Here is a 20541-nt window from a genome sequence, read left to right on the forward strand (position 1 = left end):
AACGTATTTTCGTATTTATTTAAGCCGCAAGGACGGCTAAGTAGTGTGTGGAGTGCATGGCAAGTATTATCCTTGTTCGCAGCAGCACTTGCCATTGTCCATTGTCCGCAATTCAAAAACTGTAAACACAACTTCTACTCGACTCGGCGACAAAACCAACAAGTTACTGCCTTACATATCTCGCTTTGGCTGCATGTGTACTGACACATTTATTTATGCGACATTTTTAATTATAGTTGACAATTTAGTTAAACAGCTAGCAAGAAAAATTACATTGCAATGGCTGCGAGGAGCGCTGTAAATAAATAGAATCAGTCCTGATTTGTGAGTTCATATGAGGCCATGAGCGCAGCCAGAATGTAACTGAGATTGCCAAACGAACATCAAACACGTTCCAGAGAGTGAAACGCAACATATCAGCAAAGCAAATTGCAACTTACGTCGGGGTTTGCTCCATTGCATACAGGTGGATGCTGAACAGAACGCAATCAAATCGAAGCAAGGACGCACGCTGACGCTCAAAGCGCTTAATTATCCTGTGCAGGAAATAAATCTATCTGCTCCAACAGCAACAACAACAACAACAACACAAGATGGTCAAACAATTCATTGTACATTTGCTCATTAGCATTCAATATGCTATAATACTTTTTATACTTTTGCTTATACTACATAATTTAGTTTTAAGGCTTAGCGGCGGCTAAAAAATATCAATAAGCTTCCATTAAAATAATAAAATATACATATATAAGCATATTAAAAGTCATGACTTATTATTTTTGGTAAAGGCATCATCAGGCGTATCAGCTTGGCTATCGGCTTAAATGCATTAGTCAAAGGATACATTTCTGTAATGTATTTTATTCAAAAACATTAAGGAAACTTGGCGTATAAGCTCGCCAAGCTCGACAAACCTTTGGGTTTGATATTAAATAAAACACAAGTCTGCGGCATTTGTTTTTAAGCCATAACTTGCCCAATAATCACCCGATTGTGCAACTGTTTACTCTTTTATGCTCGATTTGATGTTAGAAACAAAGTTGCTTCTCACGAGTATAATAAGTCATAAAACTTTCAAATCGGACATCCTTAGGCTGAGTTAGAGCCTATTAAAGCACCCAACGAAAAAACCGTTGCATACTTTAAAGGGCTGCCAAGCACTGCCTATTCTGGAAACGACGTTCCAAATGGCTTTGCCTGCAGATTCTGTCCCAAAAATTTTAGTTTCGGGCACTCACAGGACGAAACACTATCGATCTGCATCAAAAAAATATGGGGTCATCATATTGTCCATCAACTCCATCTCGGCTCCTGTAAGGACATTCGTCCTTATTCTGGTATATTCTGAAAGCTCTTAAGGAGCACTACTTGGACACCAAAGGACATCCGTGTAGTCCTTGTAGTTTCCGCATAAAAGGACATTTTGTGATTTTGGGCCACATTTTGCGACCCCCTGTAAATTTTTTCAAGAAATTTTTTTGTTGAATTCTGGATATCCTGGTATGCAGTTCGATAGATTTGATGCCAGGGAGCACGAAAATGCATGTCCTTTTGCGACTGGAAGGATAACCAAGGAGCAGGAGCTAAAAAACGACCGTTTTGCATGGAAATTTTCCATAGGCTGAAAAGCATGTATACCCTCAAAATAATAATAATAAAAAGAAGTTGTGTCGAGTATAATAATTGTTTATTTATTGCCAAAGCAATTTGTTAATAATACTACAATTTAGCAAGCTAGTCCTTAATAGCCATTACATATAGTAAACATAAATATTGTTATCACAAATAATATTAAGGAACTAAATACAAATGAATACAAATAAAGAATAATTTTTAAAGTTAAGCCATTAAAAATAATATAAATACAAAATATGTGCACTAATTTAAATAAAAGCATCCTTTCAAGCAGGATGAGCAGCTTTTGCTGTTGATATTGCTGTGGAAAACTGATGTAGTCCTTAGTCCAGTTAAGTCGGTAACTCTCCAGGATCTAGATCCGACTTCAATAGCCAGGTATCGTGTAGAAGAAGTCCTGCGCTCGCTGCAGAGATGTACACATTGGTACAGTAAGCTGTAAATAAAACAGATGATTAGGTAAACTTATTTATAAAAATAGAAAATAATATAATATAATATAATATATAGAAAATAAACTAATAACGGACACTTTTAATGATCTGGCGCTTACCACAAGTTGTATGAAGAATTCACGCAGCGCTGACAGCAACAATTGGCAGCGCCTAAGCTCGTACTGATCTCCTTCAGCTTCCTGCTCCTTGGCCGCCGCCTCGCTGTGCAACGCCTCAGCTGCCTTTCCATGTTGTCATACTGCGGGACCATCTGGAACAGCTTCTCCAGTTGTGCCAATTCCTTATTCAGCCTTATCTATAAGTAACAAAAGAAATAAATTAATCATGGCCAGCTCCTATTTGATCCAGCGTCATAATTAGTGGATTAGTTGGGAACAGCCTGTCGCCACCGCTGCAGCAGCTGTAGTTGAAGCTGAACGACGACTATGTAGACTTTGATAGCTACAGCGATCATTCATCTGACCAGCCAGCTGTTCATCAATGATCGCTACGACTCTGATAAGAGGCAATCCAAGAAGTGCAGCTGGCAACTGTTCAAGACCGTCGTAAAGTTGAAGAGCATCAATCTGGTCGCCAAGCTGCCTGCCAGCACCAGCTCCTGGTTCTTCATGGGCGCCACCGGGTCAAGACCAACTCGATAACATCCCAAACTAAATGTCTGTGCGGACCACATGTAAATTTAGCCTGTAATACGATAATAGAAATTAAATAAAACTCGAAGTACTTTTATAAACACAACAATAATATGTTCTATTTGTAGCTTTCAAGCTGGAAAGAATTTTTTTTGAATTGTTTTTTTATTTTTTATTTAATGTCGATGATGCACAGCCGACGGTCAAGGAAAATATAAAGCTATTTACATTGAATAGATCAGCAGTGTGCAAGAAGCAAGAATTGAAAAACAACAAAAAAAAACTCTCAAGCAGATATGCATTAGTGTTAGTTATGAATAGCTCAATGAAATTAAATTCACTGCCTGAGAATCAATGCTGAGCTCTCTTAGTTTAATAGACACTAAAAAGTCTGTGAAGTGCTCAGAGAGGCTCATGCAAAGAACAGTTAGCAGCAAAAGCATTGAAGAGATAAAACAAAAGGCAAACTCAGAGAGGCTCATGCAAGGAACAGTTAATTGAGCATTGAGTAAAGGCAAAAGCAAGCATATGAATGAAAATTTTAAGCAAGCTGCTAAAACTCAGCGAACGTTGCTATTGCAATAATTAAACACTTGTCATTTGTTTGTCAGAGCATTGAGAACAATTGTTATAAACTTACTTGCTCAAACCAAATAAGCACGTGGAAATTATTAATTATTATTACACTAATAGCGCGCACACTTGCCGCATCGTCAAAAGTCGAAACACAACTGACCTAGTTGGTCTACGTGCGTTCTTCTTATTCACTCAGCCTCCCACACATGTAAGTGTCGCTGCTTTGCTGTTTGTGTCTTTCGTTCATTCGCCTGCGCTCGATCGCGCTCATAGCAGCTGCTGCGGCCGAACTTGAGCATGGCCGATTTGTTGCTTAGAGAGCGCTCAGCTCACCGTATGATGAGTGTGAGTGTGAGTGGGGCTCTGCTGCTTGCGCCTTTCGTGCGGCCGCTTTGCGCTCGATCTCTCAGCGCTGCTGCTGCGGCTAAACTTGAGCGTTGCCGTTTCATTGCTTAGAGAGCGCTCAGTTCATAGTGAGTGAGTGGGTTTTGTTGTTTACAGTGCAAACTTTGCACCTTTGTTCGTTCACTGTGTATCGTAAGATGAGTGCGTACGTGAATGGGATCCCTCAGCGCGGCTGCGGCCGAATGAGAGCGTGGCCGTTTCATTGCTTAGAGAGCGCTCAGCTTAATGTGGATCGTGAGTGGATTTTGTTTTAACGATTGATGCATGCAGACTTGAGCTAAACTTCAGCTGAGCATGGAGCCCACAGTGCCCACGTGCAAGTTTGCATTGAGTGTATTTCATTTGAAAGAAAATCTTCTCATTTGCAGAATTTCTAATTGGATTGCAAGTTAAATTAATAAATTGATACCAATGCAGCTTATTATTTAGAAGCATATGACAGTAAACTTATTATTTATACTTTTATTACAAATGAAATAAAATTTAAATACCAGCTCATGACTTTGTCGCTAGCGTTGACTTCATGTATTTGTTAAACAATTTAGAAACATTTCACAGCCAATTGAATAGAACTTAATGCAATAAAGTTCTTTGGGGCTTTTTGTGGGCCAACAACCATGATTTGGATTTGTTTTATGAGCCACTTAAGTTGTGGTAAGCTCAAGCAATTGCCGCTTAATAAGTAGCTCGAGTCAACAAGCGCAATAATAAGCGGCATTTAATTTAATTTTAATTGCATGTTTGTTATTGTGAGGGGCGCCGCCTTTGCCTTTTGCTGTATTTGAAGGCCATAAATTTTGTGGCGCTTGTTGTTGCAATTGCAAAACGCGTAATTTATTCGCATAATTCAGTTGCACAAAGTGACAGCCCAAAATTATGCTACAAAATGCCAAGCATGCCGCGAGCTAAGCACTTTGGTCAGCCCAGAGCGGTGAGGGGTGTGGGCCAAGACGCAACAGCGGAAAAAATTGTGCGCTTGGCTGTTACTGCTAAACGCATTTACGTGTCAAAACTAATTTAATGTGCCGACTGCGCCATAATAGAACAACACCCCTCAGACGTGCAACAGCCCCCACCCACCAGCACCCCCCCATCTCAACCAGCAACAGCAGGAAATACATATGCATACAACACACACACACACACACATACACATGCATGTAAATGCAGTAAACACTTGCTAAAGCAGCTGCCAACTGTAATACAAAAGCTGCTTGCTTTTTGCTTTAATAAAAAAAAAAACAAAAATGTTAACAAGCTGCAGCTTAGTGAATTAAAATTAAAAAAAAACTCGTGTTATGCCTTTTTGCATAGCTGCAACGCCAAATAAACATTTGCTGCTTTGCGTGCTTAGTAATAAATTAGTTTTGACAAAGTTATGGCAAAAAAATCAAAACCAGAATTGGTTTTTTTTTAAATCAAATTTTGAGCAGCTATAGTTCAGCTTAACAAATTGCGATTTAACTGTTTTATGCAATTTTATGTGGGCATTATAAACAAATAAGAAATATCAAAGCTACGCTAAATGACTTCCAGTTTCAAAGCCTGAATTAAAATGCATTTAAATCTTCGCAGCTTGCCAACAAAAAAAATTGACAAAAATCGAACAAAATAAATAAAACATGGTTGCGTATAAATAAAGCCTAAGCTATTTTAAAAGGCTTACTTCATATCCAGTACGCACTGTACTTAACGCTGTCCCGTGTGGAAAGCCGTTAACGACAGCAGGAAACGGAAATCGCAAAACGCAGTGAGCGACCAGTAAACATATTTTCTTTATTTATACGTTGCCGCCGTCGCTGTTGTTGCTACAGACCCTTGGCGCATTTCTCACCTAATAAAATTACAATGTAACACCCTTGCCACATGCCCCGCAGCACAAAAACGCACCCTCCACGCACCTCACCCAACACCCCCACTCAGCTTGATTTTCTTTTTACGTTTTTTGATGTAAATTTAATTTTGGTTTTTCACATTTTGAGGCTGCACAACACAAATATCGTATGAGATATATATAGAGTTTATGATGCTATAGCGTGAGTCAGAGTCAGCCGCTTGGACTGTCCCCAGAGGCCTAAGAGAGCGAGAGAGAGAGAGCGCAGCAGCTTTGTTTCTTTTTTTTTTTTGCACGTAATGCTTCTTTCAACTGCTGGCAGTTGCCTCAATGCTGTCGTTATACTTGTCATCAGCAGCACATATTGTTTGTCCTTTGTCCTGTCAGAGCACATGATACCAGGACACACACACACAGATACAGAGACACCCTCGTTTGGTAAACTTGTCACACATGCACTTTGATTTCCCTGACGTCTTTTACATTATTTTTACTTTTATTTGCGCTACGAACTATCGCTGCCCCACTCTGCCTCGCACTCTCTCTCTCTCTCTCTCTCTCTCTCTTCACTGTTGCTCACATTTTTTTGCTCTTACTTTATCTGCTGCAATTTTCAATTAAAAGCCTGCACTATGTCAAATTTTATTAAATCTTTGCAACTTGAGCGCATATTTTACTTTTATCTATAAGTTTACACACATGCTATCGTTTAAGTCAGTGTGTGTGTGTGTTTGTGTTTATTTGTGTGCGTGTTCAGTTCAGTGACCACTACGTTTACGTTACGGCAAGCTCAGCAGCTCTTATCGCTCCTTTACACTTGCCACAAAAACTAAAACTGAAATTAAAGTCTGCACAAAATTGCCAAAAATAATTAAGAAAATATTTTTTCTTTGCTATTTTTTTGTTTTAAAAATGTCTTTATGTATTAACGTAAGCTATGCAGCTAAACTAACGTACACGCAAATTTTTTTTAATATTTTTTAGCACAAAAATGAGCAACAAATTTGTAAGCTGCGCATAATAGAAAAATATTATATTCATTTTAAATAAATTTTTAAATAATTTTCTTAAATTTATCTTTAAGCTAGCTTTTCGCTCAGTGTAGCTCGAGCGTTCTCAAATATTTTTTAAATATTTAGCAGCAATGCTAAATTTCCATTTTGTTTTAAAAATATATTCCAATAAATTTAGTGCTTGACTGACAATAATTTTCTTTTATTTAACGCTCAGCTAGCTTTTCGCTCAGTGTAGCTCGAGCCACTTGACATAAAGCTTAATTACTGTGACGTCGCCGCCAACTGTGAAAAAGCGCTGAGTGCACTTGAGGTAATTTGATTTAATTGTGCGTGGTTGCAACAACAACAACAACAATAGCACACACACATGCCTGCTCTTGAGCCACTGTATATGTGTCTGTGTCTGTGTCTGTGTGTGTCTGTGTTTGTTGTGGCTACGCCTCATAAGAAATTTACAAGTGTTTGCTGCATGTTTTTTTGTATTTTATTTTCGTTTTGCTGTGTGGCAAGTTCAGAGCACTTGAACTTTTGTTGCTGCTGCCACTGCTCGCTCTCTTCTTCATTCTGCTGTGCTTTTTACGCTCTATTAACCTTTGCACTTTGCATAATAGAATTAAATAAACTGTAGTCGACTTGCGCCTATTTTGATTGATTTTAAGCACATTCAAATTAAAATTATTTTTCAAATTTATGTTACATAAATCACAAATGCAATTGGTTTGCGCTTAATAATTTATTACAATTTCATGTGGTTTGTTTGCAATATTGTTTGTATTTTATGTTAATTTATTGCTATCAAGCATGTGCGATTTTTGCTTACTAAAAATATTTAAAATTATAGCAGAGTGTTGTGATTATTACGAAGTCTTTGTTTAAGATTAAGTTATAAAAATAATTGCAAAGCTTAGTAGCTTATATAAAGCTTAAATAAAATTGTTGCGTCTATAAATATGCATTAAAAAGTAAAACTTGCTACTTTAATTTGATTGCAAATATTGAAATATTGAATTGCAAAATATAGAAATTATATTTGCTTAAAATGCGAAATGTACACAAGTTTGAACACTATTAGTGAGGCCGCCAGGTAACAAACAAAACAGTAAATAATAAAAAAAAAAGAAGTATTTAAGGGGGGTGGGGGTGGGTGGTAATGCATATATTTGACTTTCAATGCTTAATGTATTTAATTGCATATTTTGTGCTTCAATGCAAATAACAGACGCGATTTGCGCTGCAATTTATATGAGTTGCTACGCCCAGAAGTATGCAATGCATTTCATTTAGATAAACCGCAAATATTTACCACAAAACGCATTTCACAATTCGCATTTGTAACACGCAAATACACACACACACGAACGAACGGACGGACGGACGCAACGAATTCCCCAGTGTTAGCAAATGCCCAAACACCCAACGAGCCACCCACCCAGCATCCCACCCACCCAATTGCAGTAATACGCGCTTCCATCACGCGCTGTTACGCTTGCAGCGACGCTTAGCGTGCATTATATGCTACACACACACACATGCGTATATGCGCACCTGCATGTGTGTTAAAAAATATTTGCTGCATACTTTTTGCATAATTTATGAATTCAATTGCAATTGCAATGTGCAAATCAAAGGCACAGCGCATTAACTTTTAGTTTATGTTAAAACAATGCAACTAAATTAAATTGCAATTGCAGCAAATGTGAATATGCAAACATAATTAGCGCCAAAGTACTAAGAAAAAGTAGCAGCCTTAAAATGCAACATGTGGCAAGTTCTAATCAGCAAAGCAAACTAGTTCCAGATTTCATAGAGATATACTCATAATACGATTACGCAGTATTAATGATATGTATATTGTCATTTCATTTATAATTCTAATGAAATATGAAAACAAAACTAAGCAAGCTCAAAGCCTAAGAAATATTTGCAGTGGCACGTGGTGCATTAAACGCATAAAAAGCATTGAAAGTAGACAAAGTGTGTGACGTTAACCAAAATGCAGTTAAAACATATCTTAGAATCAATCTTAGTTTAATATGTTAAAGTTAGTTTAATTGTTTATAAATAATTCTTAGTTTAATAATTTAACTAAGAAAACTCACAACAGAAAAGACTGAAAAACTTGCATGAGCAGAATTTACCCAAGAGAATCATTAGCTAATTGTTGCTATTATCATAAATTATTGCCTAATTATTATTTTTATATCATTATTTGTTATGAAATGTAATCTAATCATTAAAATCTGTTGAATACTATTTGCAACTAAAACTCAAAACCTAACTTGGCTCAAAGCTTTGTTTTAATTTATTTTCTACTCAATTAATTCGATTTTTTTGGCGCCAGCTCTTGCATTAGCGTTGCCACCTGCTTGCCCCGCAGTCCATACGCATTCGCCTGGCGCCTGAGCAGGCCATAGGCAACGCCATCCTCCAAATTCAGACGCACCTGATGCCTAAAGTCCGTATCATAGCGTTGCAAGCGCTGCGCCAGCGTCGAAATGATTTCGGTATCGCGCATGGGGCGCCGCGTCGCCTGCAACAGACGCAATATGGTGGCCATCAGATTGCGCACCAGGCGCCGCTGCTGCTGCTGCGGCAGCCGATGCAGCTGATAGCCCATGCCGTTCATCTTGCTGCCGACTTCGAGTTCAAGCAGCTGGGCAAATGCATCTGAACTGAACGCACCAGACGGAACAAATAAATTTTAAACAAACTACAAGTTGATTTAAATGTGACAGCTAAGCAAAGCTAGAGCTGCTTTTATAACATGCAAAATGTTGTTAATATATAATCCAAAAGCAACGCAACTGGGCGTATTAATTTGTAGTGAAAAGCGTGCACTAAATTCAGCAACTAGCAGCAAAGAAATCCAAGCAATACGCTTTGGGTCTAATATCAATATCAAGAATTTCTATCAAATTATTATAGCAAACTGCATCATATATTAAACTTATAGCAATTTGACTTTGGCAAACAACAAATTTCAATAGAAAGGAGTCAAAACTTGAGTTTACTTTTTGATTAGTTGATGCAGAATTTAATGCGATTGCTTAAAGTATATATTTAAATATCGCTTAATATTTTCAAATTATTGTTGAATATCAAAATTAACGTTTTATCACATTAATTTCAATTTATTTAACTAACCAACATAAGCTTAAGCAAATGTTTTTTATAAAACGAAATATTATATACATTATAAAAATGAAAGCAGCTGTTTGTTTATGAATTTTCTATGCAATATAATTAATATATATATGAGAGTCTGCAACTAAAGCTAATCGCTTGAAGAATTAAAAACTTTTCAGTTGTGCTAATCACTATTTAGTTTATATAGTTCTATATAACAGCTGCTGCAACTGCAGAATTGAATTACATAAGCTAAAGCGCATTTAATTTGCTTAACATTCGCCAAGCGACTTAAGCTTGAGCAGCTGTTGATTCAATTTGATTGCTGCATTTTTATATTTCGCTCGTTTAAAAATCGCGCATATATTTTGACAAAACATAATTTACCTAACAAATTGGAGTTTGTGAACTTTTAAACTTGAGCGCAAAAATAAAAGCATCAAATCATGAGCAAAGCGCTGAGCGATAAAGCGAACGTTTAAGCGAGACAACGACAACAACAACAACAAGAACAAACTAACTTTAGCTTTTGTGAGGCGACAGAATGACGCAGCTCATGGCCAATTAATCAAGTCAAAGCGAGTGAGCGAGCGCATGAGTGTGAGAGTGAGAGGGCAAGAGGAAACGTAGCCGGCGACTGGCAGCTTGTAATTTGAACTTGAATAACCTCGAGCTACACAAAAAGCGAAATAGCGCTAACAAAGGCGCCAAAGCCAACAAGCGTTTCAGAGTGCCTGTGCCTGTGCCTGTGTGTGTGTCTGTGTGTGTGTGTGTGTGTGGCGCATCAAGTGACATAAGACAAAAAGTCATTATCGCGAGACGCGAGGCGCAGCGCGGCGCGACGCACGAAATTTTTGCAGCAGTGGCAGCTGCTGGTTCGTGCCGCATGCGGTTGCATGTGTAGCACGTGGCTAGCTGTTGCCGTTGCCGTTGCCGTTGCCGCCGCCATGTTGTTGCCACTTTCCGGCATTTTGTTTACGATTTTTCTTTTGCTTGTTTTATGCTTCGCCCACATGTGCGGATTTCCTCAGTTTTTCTTCTCTGCGTTTTTTTTTTTTGCACGCACGTTAAAACTTCGCGTCGTCTGCGCTGCTGTGAATTTTACTTGCCCCAGCTTCAAGTTGTTTTGTGTGTGTGTGTGTGTGTTTTTTTTTTATTTCTTTAGCAATTTTGCAGTGCCTGCCGTCAAGTCGCCAAGTGCAATTGTCATAAAGTGTCATTGGCCGCCCCCACGCCACTGCCACGCCCCTAACGCTGCAGGCTTTGTGCTGCTGCGGTGAATCAACTTAAATGAGTATCCGCTTTAAGACAGCAGAACTACAAGCAACGCTTTGTTTAACTCACTGTCATTGCCATTGACAAGGCCAGGATCAGGATCAGGCTCTGGCTCTGGCTCACGCTCATGCTCACAAGCTATGGCCAAGTGGGCGTGCCACTCAACTTGATTTTGCAGCGTTCATTCAGCCATTTTACAGCCACAAATTCACAAAAGCAACTTTCGAGACGAGCTCAAGCCGAAGCTGAAGCTGCTGCTGATAGCTTTGATAACTTTTAATAATAATACAAATTGCAGCTGCAGCTTTAAGCAACATTTTATGGCAGCTAGCCAAGTCTACGGCGCTGGCGCTGGCGCTTGGCCAGAGCCGCAGGCAAATGGAAAGTGACAGACGTGAGAAATAGTAAAGTGAAAAATTCATTGCATAGTTGCAGGCGCGCGCATTAGCCGAATCAAAGCGCTAAATTGAAAATGTTTGGCCCCCAAAACAATTACCAACAAATAGCTGAACACACACACACACACACATACACACATACAGTAGTAGACAACAGAGCGTGGGGGCAATGACAAATGGCAGTTGCTGGCCAAAAACGCGTCACTTTTGACTTGGACACGAAAGCCAGACGGCGACAATGAGAAATTGCTATGCATAAATATTTTACAGCAACACTAACACACACACACACACACACACACACACAGACACATAGATGTCGCAACCACCTGTCGGGTATGAGATAAAAAGCAAAAGCAAACATAAACAAGCTGCAAGCGCAATGAAAGCAACAAAAACTTTCCTGGCTTAGCAACAATTCTTAGCAACATGTTGCGCAACATTTAATTAAGCACGCAACATTGCATAGCAGCGAGCGTTGTAAGCTGCTATTGCGTTGTATTTATAAAGCTTAAAAAAATATAATGAAAATAATACAAATTAATTAAGTTAACAGTAATAAAAATTAATAAATAAAATATAAAAACAATAACAATTTTAACTCGATGTTAAACGCTTTTTTTTAACATATTCAAAGCAGTATTAAAAACTAAACTTAATTATTAGTAAATGTGAATTGCTTTTGTTTTAAATGTATTTCAAACTTTGCTCAATTAATTAATACAAATAATTATAAAAATAATTATAATTGAGATTATGCAAAACAATATAGAATTAGCTGCTACTTTTAGCAGCAGTAATCAAGTGTATGCAGTATGTTGGCATAAGATAAGCTGCTAACAATATATTTGACTGATTAGCCAAGTATTAAATTGTTTAAGTTAAGTAAAAGTTTAAATTGCGCGCAGTTAAGCTCACAGATTTAGTTTAAGAATGTAGCTATATATTGCAAATTAGGCAATGAGCTGCATTTATGCACAACTTGCTTATGCTTAAGCGTTTTGCAGTGCGTATGCGTAATATGCGTCACTGTAAGCGCATATATTACGTATACGTAAACATAGCTTTGAGACTGTGGCTGCAACTATCAATTTTAACTGCATGTTATGCTCTTATTTAATTATATTCAAGTTAACTTAATTATAATTAATCTTAAAAACTTTGAAGCGATTGCGTTTAATTTAAAGACACAGACTAGTCAGCAATGTAAATAAGTAAGCTAAGTAATTAATGTTAATTAAAGTTACTGTGCAGCTGTTATAGTCAAGCTTTAAGCGGTCCAAAGCCACTTCTATAGATCTGAGCGACTTATCGATGTTGCCATTGGCGATCCTTAAGTTCGCAGCTCATTTTAGCTTTAGACTTAGATGAATTGATGTGTGTAAGCCCCACATAAATGAGGTGCACACAACGGCGCTGTAAGCCACAGCTGAATATCCTTTTAATTGCCTGTTCAGAGTCCACTGCAGTCCAGTGCTGAATAATTATGTTGTGGCCGTAATTATGCATTTGGCATTATACATAAATGACCTGCCGCTTGTTGTTGCAATTTCATGTCGTAGTTAACGGTAACATTTAATTTTGTATTTATTTTATTCATTTTATTTTACGGCGGCCGAGCTGCTATAAAAATGCTGTTTAATTAGCATATGCTGGGTAATTAATTAATTTGTAAGCTGCGCGCGTGTGCTGCAAAACAAACCGTTATAAATACAGTAATGTTGCATATTAAAAAGCTAAATGTATTGCATGCCCCAAAATATATGAGAGAGAGATTAGCAAATGCACAATTGTGTTTGAAATTTAAATGAAATGTAAACAAAATATTATTTGGCCATGCATTAAAATTTAAACTTTTTTAACAAAGTGCCATGAGCTTTCAATTTTGCCTTTAGTCAAACCAATAATTGTTCATATGCAAACAGCTTATGTATGTATGTGTGTGTGTGTGTGTAAATAAATAAATAAGCCTTAATGCAAAAAATTTTTGACATTCAGTCAATCAGACAAAAATATATTTGCTTTTAACTTTAACAAGACAAAATGAGCAAATTAAAGTTGGGCGCCAACAACTTTTAGATACACTTTGACTATTAAAGATTTTTTTCGATTTGCGTGGGCGGGGGGAGGAAATTAAAAAAGAAAAAAATAAAAGCGTAGTGTCCTGCATATAGCAGCACCTACATACCAAATTTGGTTGCTCTAGCGCTTGTAGTTGCTGAGAAACTGTCGCTCATACAGACGAACATAGCTATATCGACTGAGTTTGTCTTGCTGATCAAGAATATATATACTTTCTGCCACATACATTTGCACAACTTTATGATATCCATTTTTTACAAAAATGTCAAAGTGTATAAAAAAAAATTGCAATTTAAGCGCATGTAGTAAACGCTTTAAATGCTCTAGAACTTTGTTATAAATTTTATAAATAAAACTTATAAGTTAGCCAAAGTTTTACACTTTTCGTTAGAGCATAAAACTAAAAACAATGAGGCAACAATTACCACAAAGTGCATTTGTATGAATACATATATTTATCTATATATGTGTGTAAGCCTGACTTTAATAATGATTGTGGGGTCTGCGGCCTGAGGTTATGACCAGGTTGAAATATTGATGGACAGATATGCAAACTGTTGACACTGTAATCAACTCGTACGTTTTTTTTTTAACCAAAAAAACGCGCAAAAAATTGCCCATAAAGCAATCGTTTATCATATTGAGCATTAACATTAAAAGTTCAGACAGTACAAAAAAAAAAAACAAAAATGCAGCTAGACATAGCCGACAGCATGAGACCATGTATAGCAATATTAATATGCATATTATGCAAATTTTATAGCAAACGTTTTTATACACTTTGACATTTTTGTAAAAAATGGAAAAGGGTATTATGAAGTTGCTCAAATGTATGTAACAGGGAGAAGGAGGCGTGGCAGACCCATAAAGTATATATATTTTTTTTTGATTATCAGGTCGACGAGCTGAGTCGATATAGCCATGTCCGTCTGTCCTCCGTCCGTCTGTATGAGTGGCGTGTTCCTCAGCAACTATATGAACTATAAGCTAGAGCAACCAAATTTGGTATGTAAGGTGCTCCTATATCCAGGACACTACGCTTTTATTTTATTTTTTTTTATTTCCTCCCGCCTTCCCCGCAAATCGAAAAAAACGTACATAATAGGCAGTACAAAAATCTTAAAAAATCTGAATAAATCACAAAATTGCTTAGTCATGTTTTCGACCGATTGTGAAAATTTCTAAACGAGCGGATAAATAACTTAGGAATTATTCACATTCATTTCAATATAGACAGCGGGTGCACGTGCTGAAGCGCCATCCAAACGTCGCTGCCGACGCAGGCGGCGGCGTCGCTGCTGACGCTAACAGCGAAACGAGCTGTGACGCGTTAGCTCTTTTGTGTGTATTTGTTTGTGAGTGCATGCGTGTGTTTGCTGCGATACCCTAGTCAAAGTGTATTTAAATTTGGTGGCGCCCAACTTTAACCTGTCCACTTGTTATATTTAAACTTTGTTATATAAATTTAGTTATATAAATTAAGTAGCAAATATTGTTGTTTATTTAAATGAATAAAAAATATGCGTAATGCAATAATTATTAAAAAAATGCTAGAATTTGTTGAATTGTATTGTAGCAGAAATTAACAGATTTTTATTTTAGTTTATATATATAGCTCGACTTGGCTTATGTTGCTGTTTTTTTATTTATAAACTTAACTTAAACAACAATTAAAGTACTACAAACAATATTCATTAAGTTTCATAAATTCAAAAAATTTGAATAGCGCAAAAGCAATTTAAAATTGAAAATTGAATTATTAGCGCAATAAATATAAAAAAAATAAACAAAATACTTGCCAGTCATAAATCAGTCAAAATATGTGCAAATATGTCTGCAAAATAATTGAATCAAATATAAGTATAAACTATTTGTGTGTGTGCAGCACTAAAAGCTTCAGTTATTTAAATTTAAATGCAATTGCATGCAAATTAACCAATTTGGCTGCCACCAATTTGTGTTGCAACAATTTGTGGCGCGTTCGTGCGACAATATTTTGTTGCTTATCAATCAATTGAAGGAATTCACAAGTGTCCAACGAGCATTTTCACGCCCCATATCAATAAATTTCATTGGCATGTCATCAATCTTTCAACAACAACAAATAGCTAACAAATTAGAATTCAATGCAGCACTAAATTGCTAAACTCTAAGCTAAGTTCATTTTCATGTAGGCTGCGGTAAATAATTGTATGTGGGCTAAGTCAGCCAGATATTTATTTTCACTTGAAATTCTTCGCTTTGCTTGCATACCATAGTTTAGTTTATAACTTTTTTTATAAAGTTCAATATAAAGTAGAATATAGCATAGCAAAAAGTATAGAATAGAATATGGAATCAGCTATAACACAGAGTTGAGTTCATCGCGATAATTCTCGCATATTGCCGAAAGTTGAAAAACTTTTTGTTAATTACTTTCATTTCAACTTCAACTGTTTATAGACAACATGTGATAAATAAATAAAAATTCTGCTTTGTTTTTATACTAAATTCTAAGCATTTTGCCACTAATTGGAATGTATACATTATACATATATTTCTTTTTATTTATTGTAATAATAATTGAAATAATAAAAGCTAAATGAGCGCATTGTAATTCTATTTAAGCACAATAAGCATTTATCTTAATGTAAAGCTGAATTATCAACTTAAATTAAATAATATTTGTATATTAGCAAATGCAATTTTTAAACAATTTATAGGCCCAACTTAAGCATTGCAAGTTAAACATGCTAAGTTTAGTACAAGTTGCTTGGCTTAAAGTATTTGTTGTTGTTATTGTTGCTGCTGCTGCTGCTGCTTGAAATGTTGTGTTGCTCCTGCGGCGCTTGAAGTTGCTTGAATTTTATTTCTTTATACACTGCAAGAAATGCATGAAGTTTTGTATGCTCGCTGGCAAAATAATTTATAGTTGTTATCATAGAAGCATCCAGTGCTTAGATTTTATGGCAGTTGTTGTTGTTTTTTCGCATTTGTTTTATATTTCAATTTTGTGTGGCAGCAGCAGCAACAGCAACAAATGTGTGGCAACAAAAGACAAATTTATGCCACATTAACAGCTAAAAGCTTTCAAAATGCGTTTGGATGCGCCACCAATTGGCGACCCTCAGGCCACGACAACGCAGCAACTTTTTCAACCACCACCCCCCAGCAGCCGCTCGAACGCAACAAAAATTTTCTTACAAGTATGTCCAATTTTTGGCACATTTTGTATGCCAGAGCGCTTGAGGGGCAGCAGCTTGTGGAGCAGTGCGAGGTGCGGGGGCAGTGAGTGACGCTCAAAAACAAAAGGCGAGCGCACATTAAATTTAACGCGACAAACTTTTTGCCAGCTACCCCCCCTCAAGTTGTTGCTGCTGATTGTGCTGCTTGTTGTTGTTGTTGTTGCTGCTGCTGCGACAAATTTCAGTTAGCTCATCCATTCTGTAAGCAGCCACGCCTGCTTGGCTGTCAGCGCAGCCAGCTGACGTCAAAAGTGCAGTGTACGTGTCAGCCCGCCCCCAAACCCCCACCCGCCCAGCTTCAGCCAAGGTCCATTTTAGTCATTGCCTGCTGCTTGACGAAAATCAGCTCAGCTCTGCTCTGCTCAGCTCGCTGCCTTGCATGCGCTCAAATTAAGATTTATGAAGGCTGTAAAAAACGCAAGCGTCAACAGCAGGGGGTGGGTGGGGCGCCAAGCAAAGAAAAATATATTTAACGCCCAAATGATTACAAATGAGCGACACACAAAGTTGCAAGCGCAACGCCACCACCCACCAGCTGAAAGCTGTTGCTATGTAAAATAGAACGGCGACTACTGTCCTGGAATTGTGTCATTGCAAATCAAATCAAAAGGACGTGACGTCAGCGCTCGCAACAATTTGCATTGTATTGCCAAAAAAGTTTTTGCCAAAAGCAACTCGAAGGGTAAGAGAGCGAGCGACCCAGTGGCGCTAAGCTGGTTGTAAAAATGCATTACATTGCGTGTAAATGTAATGAATTTATAGCAAAGCAAATTAAATATATTTAAAGTGTTCGTTATAATTCTATACAAACTTTCTATGTAAGCAATTAATCTGTTACTATTTTTTTAAATACGTAGCAAATTTTGCTTATATAATAAGCAGGCGTTTAAATTGTAATTAAATCAGCAATATAAATATAATTTGCAATAAAATCAAATGTAATAATATAATAATAAGATCTCATAGTTTGTAATTCCACATTGTTAATAATAATTTAATCAGCTCAAATGCAATTGTAATTCTAATTTTCTAGTTTTTTTTTTTTAGCTTTTATTGCAGTTGTTTATTTGCCTTTGTTGTTCTTTTTTGAATACAAATGATTTACAAAAAAGTAAATCATAAACTTGTTTGTATATAAAATTTTTAATCAAAAAAGTTGCTCAAATCTTTGTTTATATAGAAAATTTGCTATACTATTTTATGCAATTATTCTATAATTTATTATAGATATAAATTATGTAAATAATTTATAAATTTTAATTGCATTTTGCTGCTGTTTAAATTCAAATTGCAACATTTTAAGCTAACTTAAATTGTATTAAAACTGTAGCCAATTTATTAGCGCAATTTGCGCAACTGGGTGGCGACTTAATTAACATAAAAGTCTAGAATTAACGTACAAAGCATAATTGGAAATATCTGCTTGACCAAGTCACAACATTATAGTTAAAAAAAAAATGCAAATTGCATTGAAGTGCTCAAAGCTTTAAGCAACAATTCAAATTGATTTAAGCCAAGTTATGCAATTGCAAACATTAAAGCTTTAAATTGAACACACAGCCACAACCAATTGCCAAAGTTAATTGAAATATTTTGCCAAACAATTTTAAAGCCGCTGACAAGACTAAACTGAATTTATTTTCAATGACACTTGCAAATTCGCACCACAAAAACGCAACATAATTAAATTGTTAAAACTGTAATTTGGCATTAAAACGGATTTACGCATATTATTTAGTTATCTCTGTGGGCAAAAATCTTTTCGCTCTTTCTTTCTCTCTCTCTCTCTCTCTCAACATGCAATTAATTATGTTTACACACAAAAGCCTTTTAACCCAGATTAGCAATTTCAAATGAAATACAAGTGCCATATACAATATTCATAAACTCTTATACTGCATTTAAAATGTTAGTGCTTATGCTATAATTAATTTCCAGTGAAAACATCACACAGCGTTTATTAAATCAATCATCAGCACCAGGAGCACCAGGACCACCAGGAGCAGCAGCTGCAGCTGGACACAAGCAGCGAAGTAAACTCGAGAATGCGAGAATCTCTGCTAAGCTCCATGAACAGCATATGGGATGCATATGTATGCGAATAGGCAGTGCTGTCTGTATTTTATAGCTTCAAATAGCTAAATTAATGTATACAGCAAATTGCTAGATATAGCTAGAAGCAATTAAAGCCAATTAAAGCTGCAGGAGCTGCAATTTTAAATCAATAAAGCAACAACGTTTAAAATTTTGTAAGCTTCGTATATAAAAATAGTTAAAAAAAAAAAACTCAAACAAAATGCTCTTTAAAATTGAATAGTGCAGTGCTTTAAGTAATAAATAAATTTGCTAATTATTCTTCTCTAATAATGCTTACTAAAAACAAAAGGCAAATTATAATGATAATGATATTAAGTGCAAGACAAACTAAGTGCAGTATAAAAACAAAGAATTAATTGATTTGTATATATTATTTAGACATTTCAAAATGCAATTTAAAATATACAAGCAGTAGCTCAATTCTCTTCAGTTTAATCATTTTAAATTTGATTGATTGATTTAATGACCAACTCTAGCAGCAACAACGCTTTTATTTATATTTAATTTAATTATTTTTTTAATTTATAGTCAATTTAGTCGCATTCAAACTCATTTAAAAAAATTTCTACTCTAATTAATTTATGTTAAATAATTTAACTATTGCTATTGTGTAGTTCAAATTTGGCACTTTGAAAAATTAGTTAAGTTATTAGTTAAGTATTTTTCTATTTCATGCTATAAAAATGTAGCTTATCAATAATTTCAGATGTTAGTGTTAACTGTTTTGATTCATTAAACTAACTCAAATAACTAATTTAATTTCAAATACAAAATTATTCAAATCATTTCAACTAGCTAACAACTTCAAAAATAGCTAATTTTGGCTATAAAATTGTTGATATGACAACACTGTAAACTAAGTGAGTGTTACAGCGGGCTAAAAGTTAACAACAGCAAAAAAAAAAAAATAGAAAAATACTCAACTAAACTAAGCGCAGGTAAATCTAATAATGACAGAGCCATAGTGCACGCTAGACAGAGACAGCAATAGATCTAAAAAGAGTGCGCGCGATGGGGAGTTAAGTAGCTTGGGCATCGAGCACAAAGCTTGGCAAAAGTTTTAGAAATATGGCAAAAGCACTTACTTTTTTACCTTCATTAAACTATACAACAATTTTTGTTTGCTTTGCTTGTCTTTGCTTAATTTTTACTGTTGTTGCCATTTTGCTTTTTATCTAATTTTAGTCGTTAGCTCTCTTATTTTTTATGTTTGTCGCTTGACTCACATTCGCTCTGTTTTGTCCTTTTTGCGCTCAGCTCAAGCTGCTGCGCTCAGCATGTTTCAAGCATCAATCAAACAGCAAAAAGCTTTTTCAACGGCTGTTCCAAAAGTAGCAGAAGAAGAAGAGCAAAATACAGACAGCGACAGCAACAAAAATTTGCAACGAGAGCTCATTAATGAGCGTTGGCTGCGTATAAATTAACAAAAGCGTACCCACATCAGTTAACTAAATATATATATATATATATATATATATAAAGCTATTGCTTGATACAAATACAAAGCGTTACTTTGATAAACAAGTACTCGTTATAACAATACAACGAGTAGATTTGTTTATAATCGCTTATAAATTAATTATTAAGCATATTGATTAAAGTAGATCGCACATTACTTAGCCTATTTAGCGATGAATAATGCAACGAGTTATTATCTACTCGCTATGCAGCATAACGAGTTGCTTTTAATGTGGCACAATTCTATGTTCTATATATAACTATAGCTTTAGCGAAATACAAAGCGTTACTTTGATAAACAACTACTCGTTATAACAATACAACGAGT

At 36.0% G+C, this 20541-nt stretch overlaps 2 protein-coding genes across 4 annotated transcripts in view; both read right to left on the reverse strand.

Annotated features, from left to right (window-relative positions):
- Nucleotides 1-1878: 1878 nt before the first annotated feature.
- The window catches only part of LOC108607210, a 45386-nt gene continuing 26723 nt past the window's right edge, over nucleotides 1879-20541 (reverse strand). For 2 of the 3 annotated variants that reach the window (XR_004458918.1, XM_017997878.1), the window contains 2 exons: nucleotides 2189-2774; nucleotides 1879-2071 (listed from right to left, as the gene is read on the reverse strand). Coding sequence is in view for 1 of the 3 variants with exons in the window: in XM_017997878.1 (XP_017853367.1) it covers nucleotides 1879-2071; nucleotides 2189-2340 (345 nt within the window). In the remaining 2 variants the exon portion in view is untranslated. Of the gene's footprint in view, nucleotides 2072-2188; nucleotides 2775-3362; nucleotides 3462-20541 lie in introns of those variants that run through there. The other variant, XR_004458919.1, reaches the window with a different exon arrangement.
- Nucleotides 8826-9315, reverse strand: LOC108607211 (CG15578). The gene has a single exon (XM_017997879.2). The coding sequence runs from the start codon at nucleotides 9177-9179 to the stop codon at nucleotides 8871-8873; it is 309 nt and encodes a 102-aa protein (XP_017853368.1). The 5' UTR covers nucleotides 9180-9315; the 3' UTR covers nucleotides 8826-8870.

This window comes from Drosophila busckii, chromosome X, assembly GCF_011750605.1.
Source record: "Drosophila busckii strain San Diego stock center, stock number 13000-0081.31 chromosome X, ASM1175060v1, whole genome shotgun sequence".
In the NCBI taxonomy this organism is placed as follows: Eukaryota; Metazoa; Arthropoda; class Insecta; order Diptera; family Drosophilidae; genus Drosophila; species Drosophila busckii.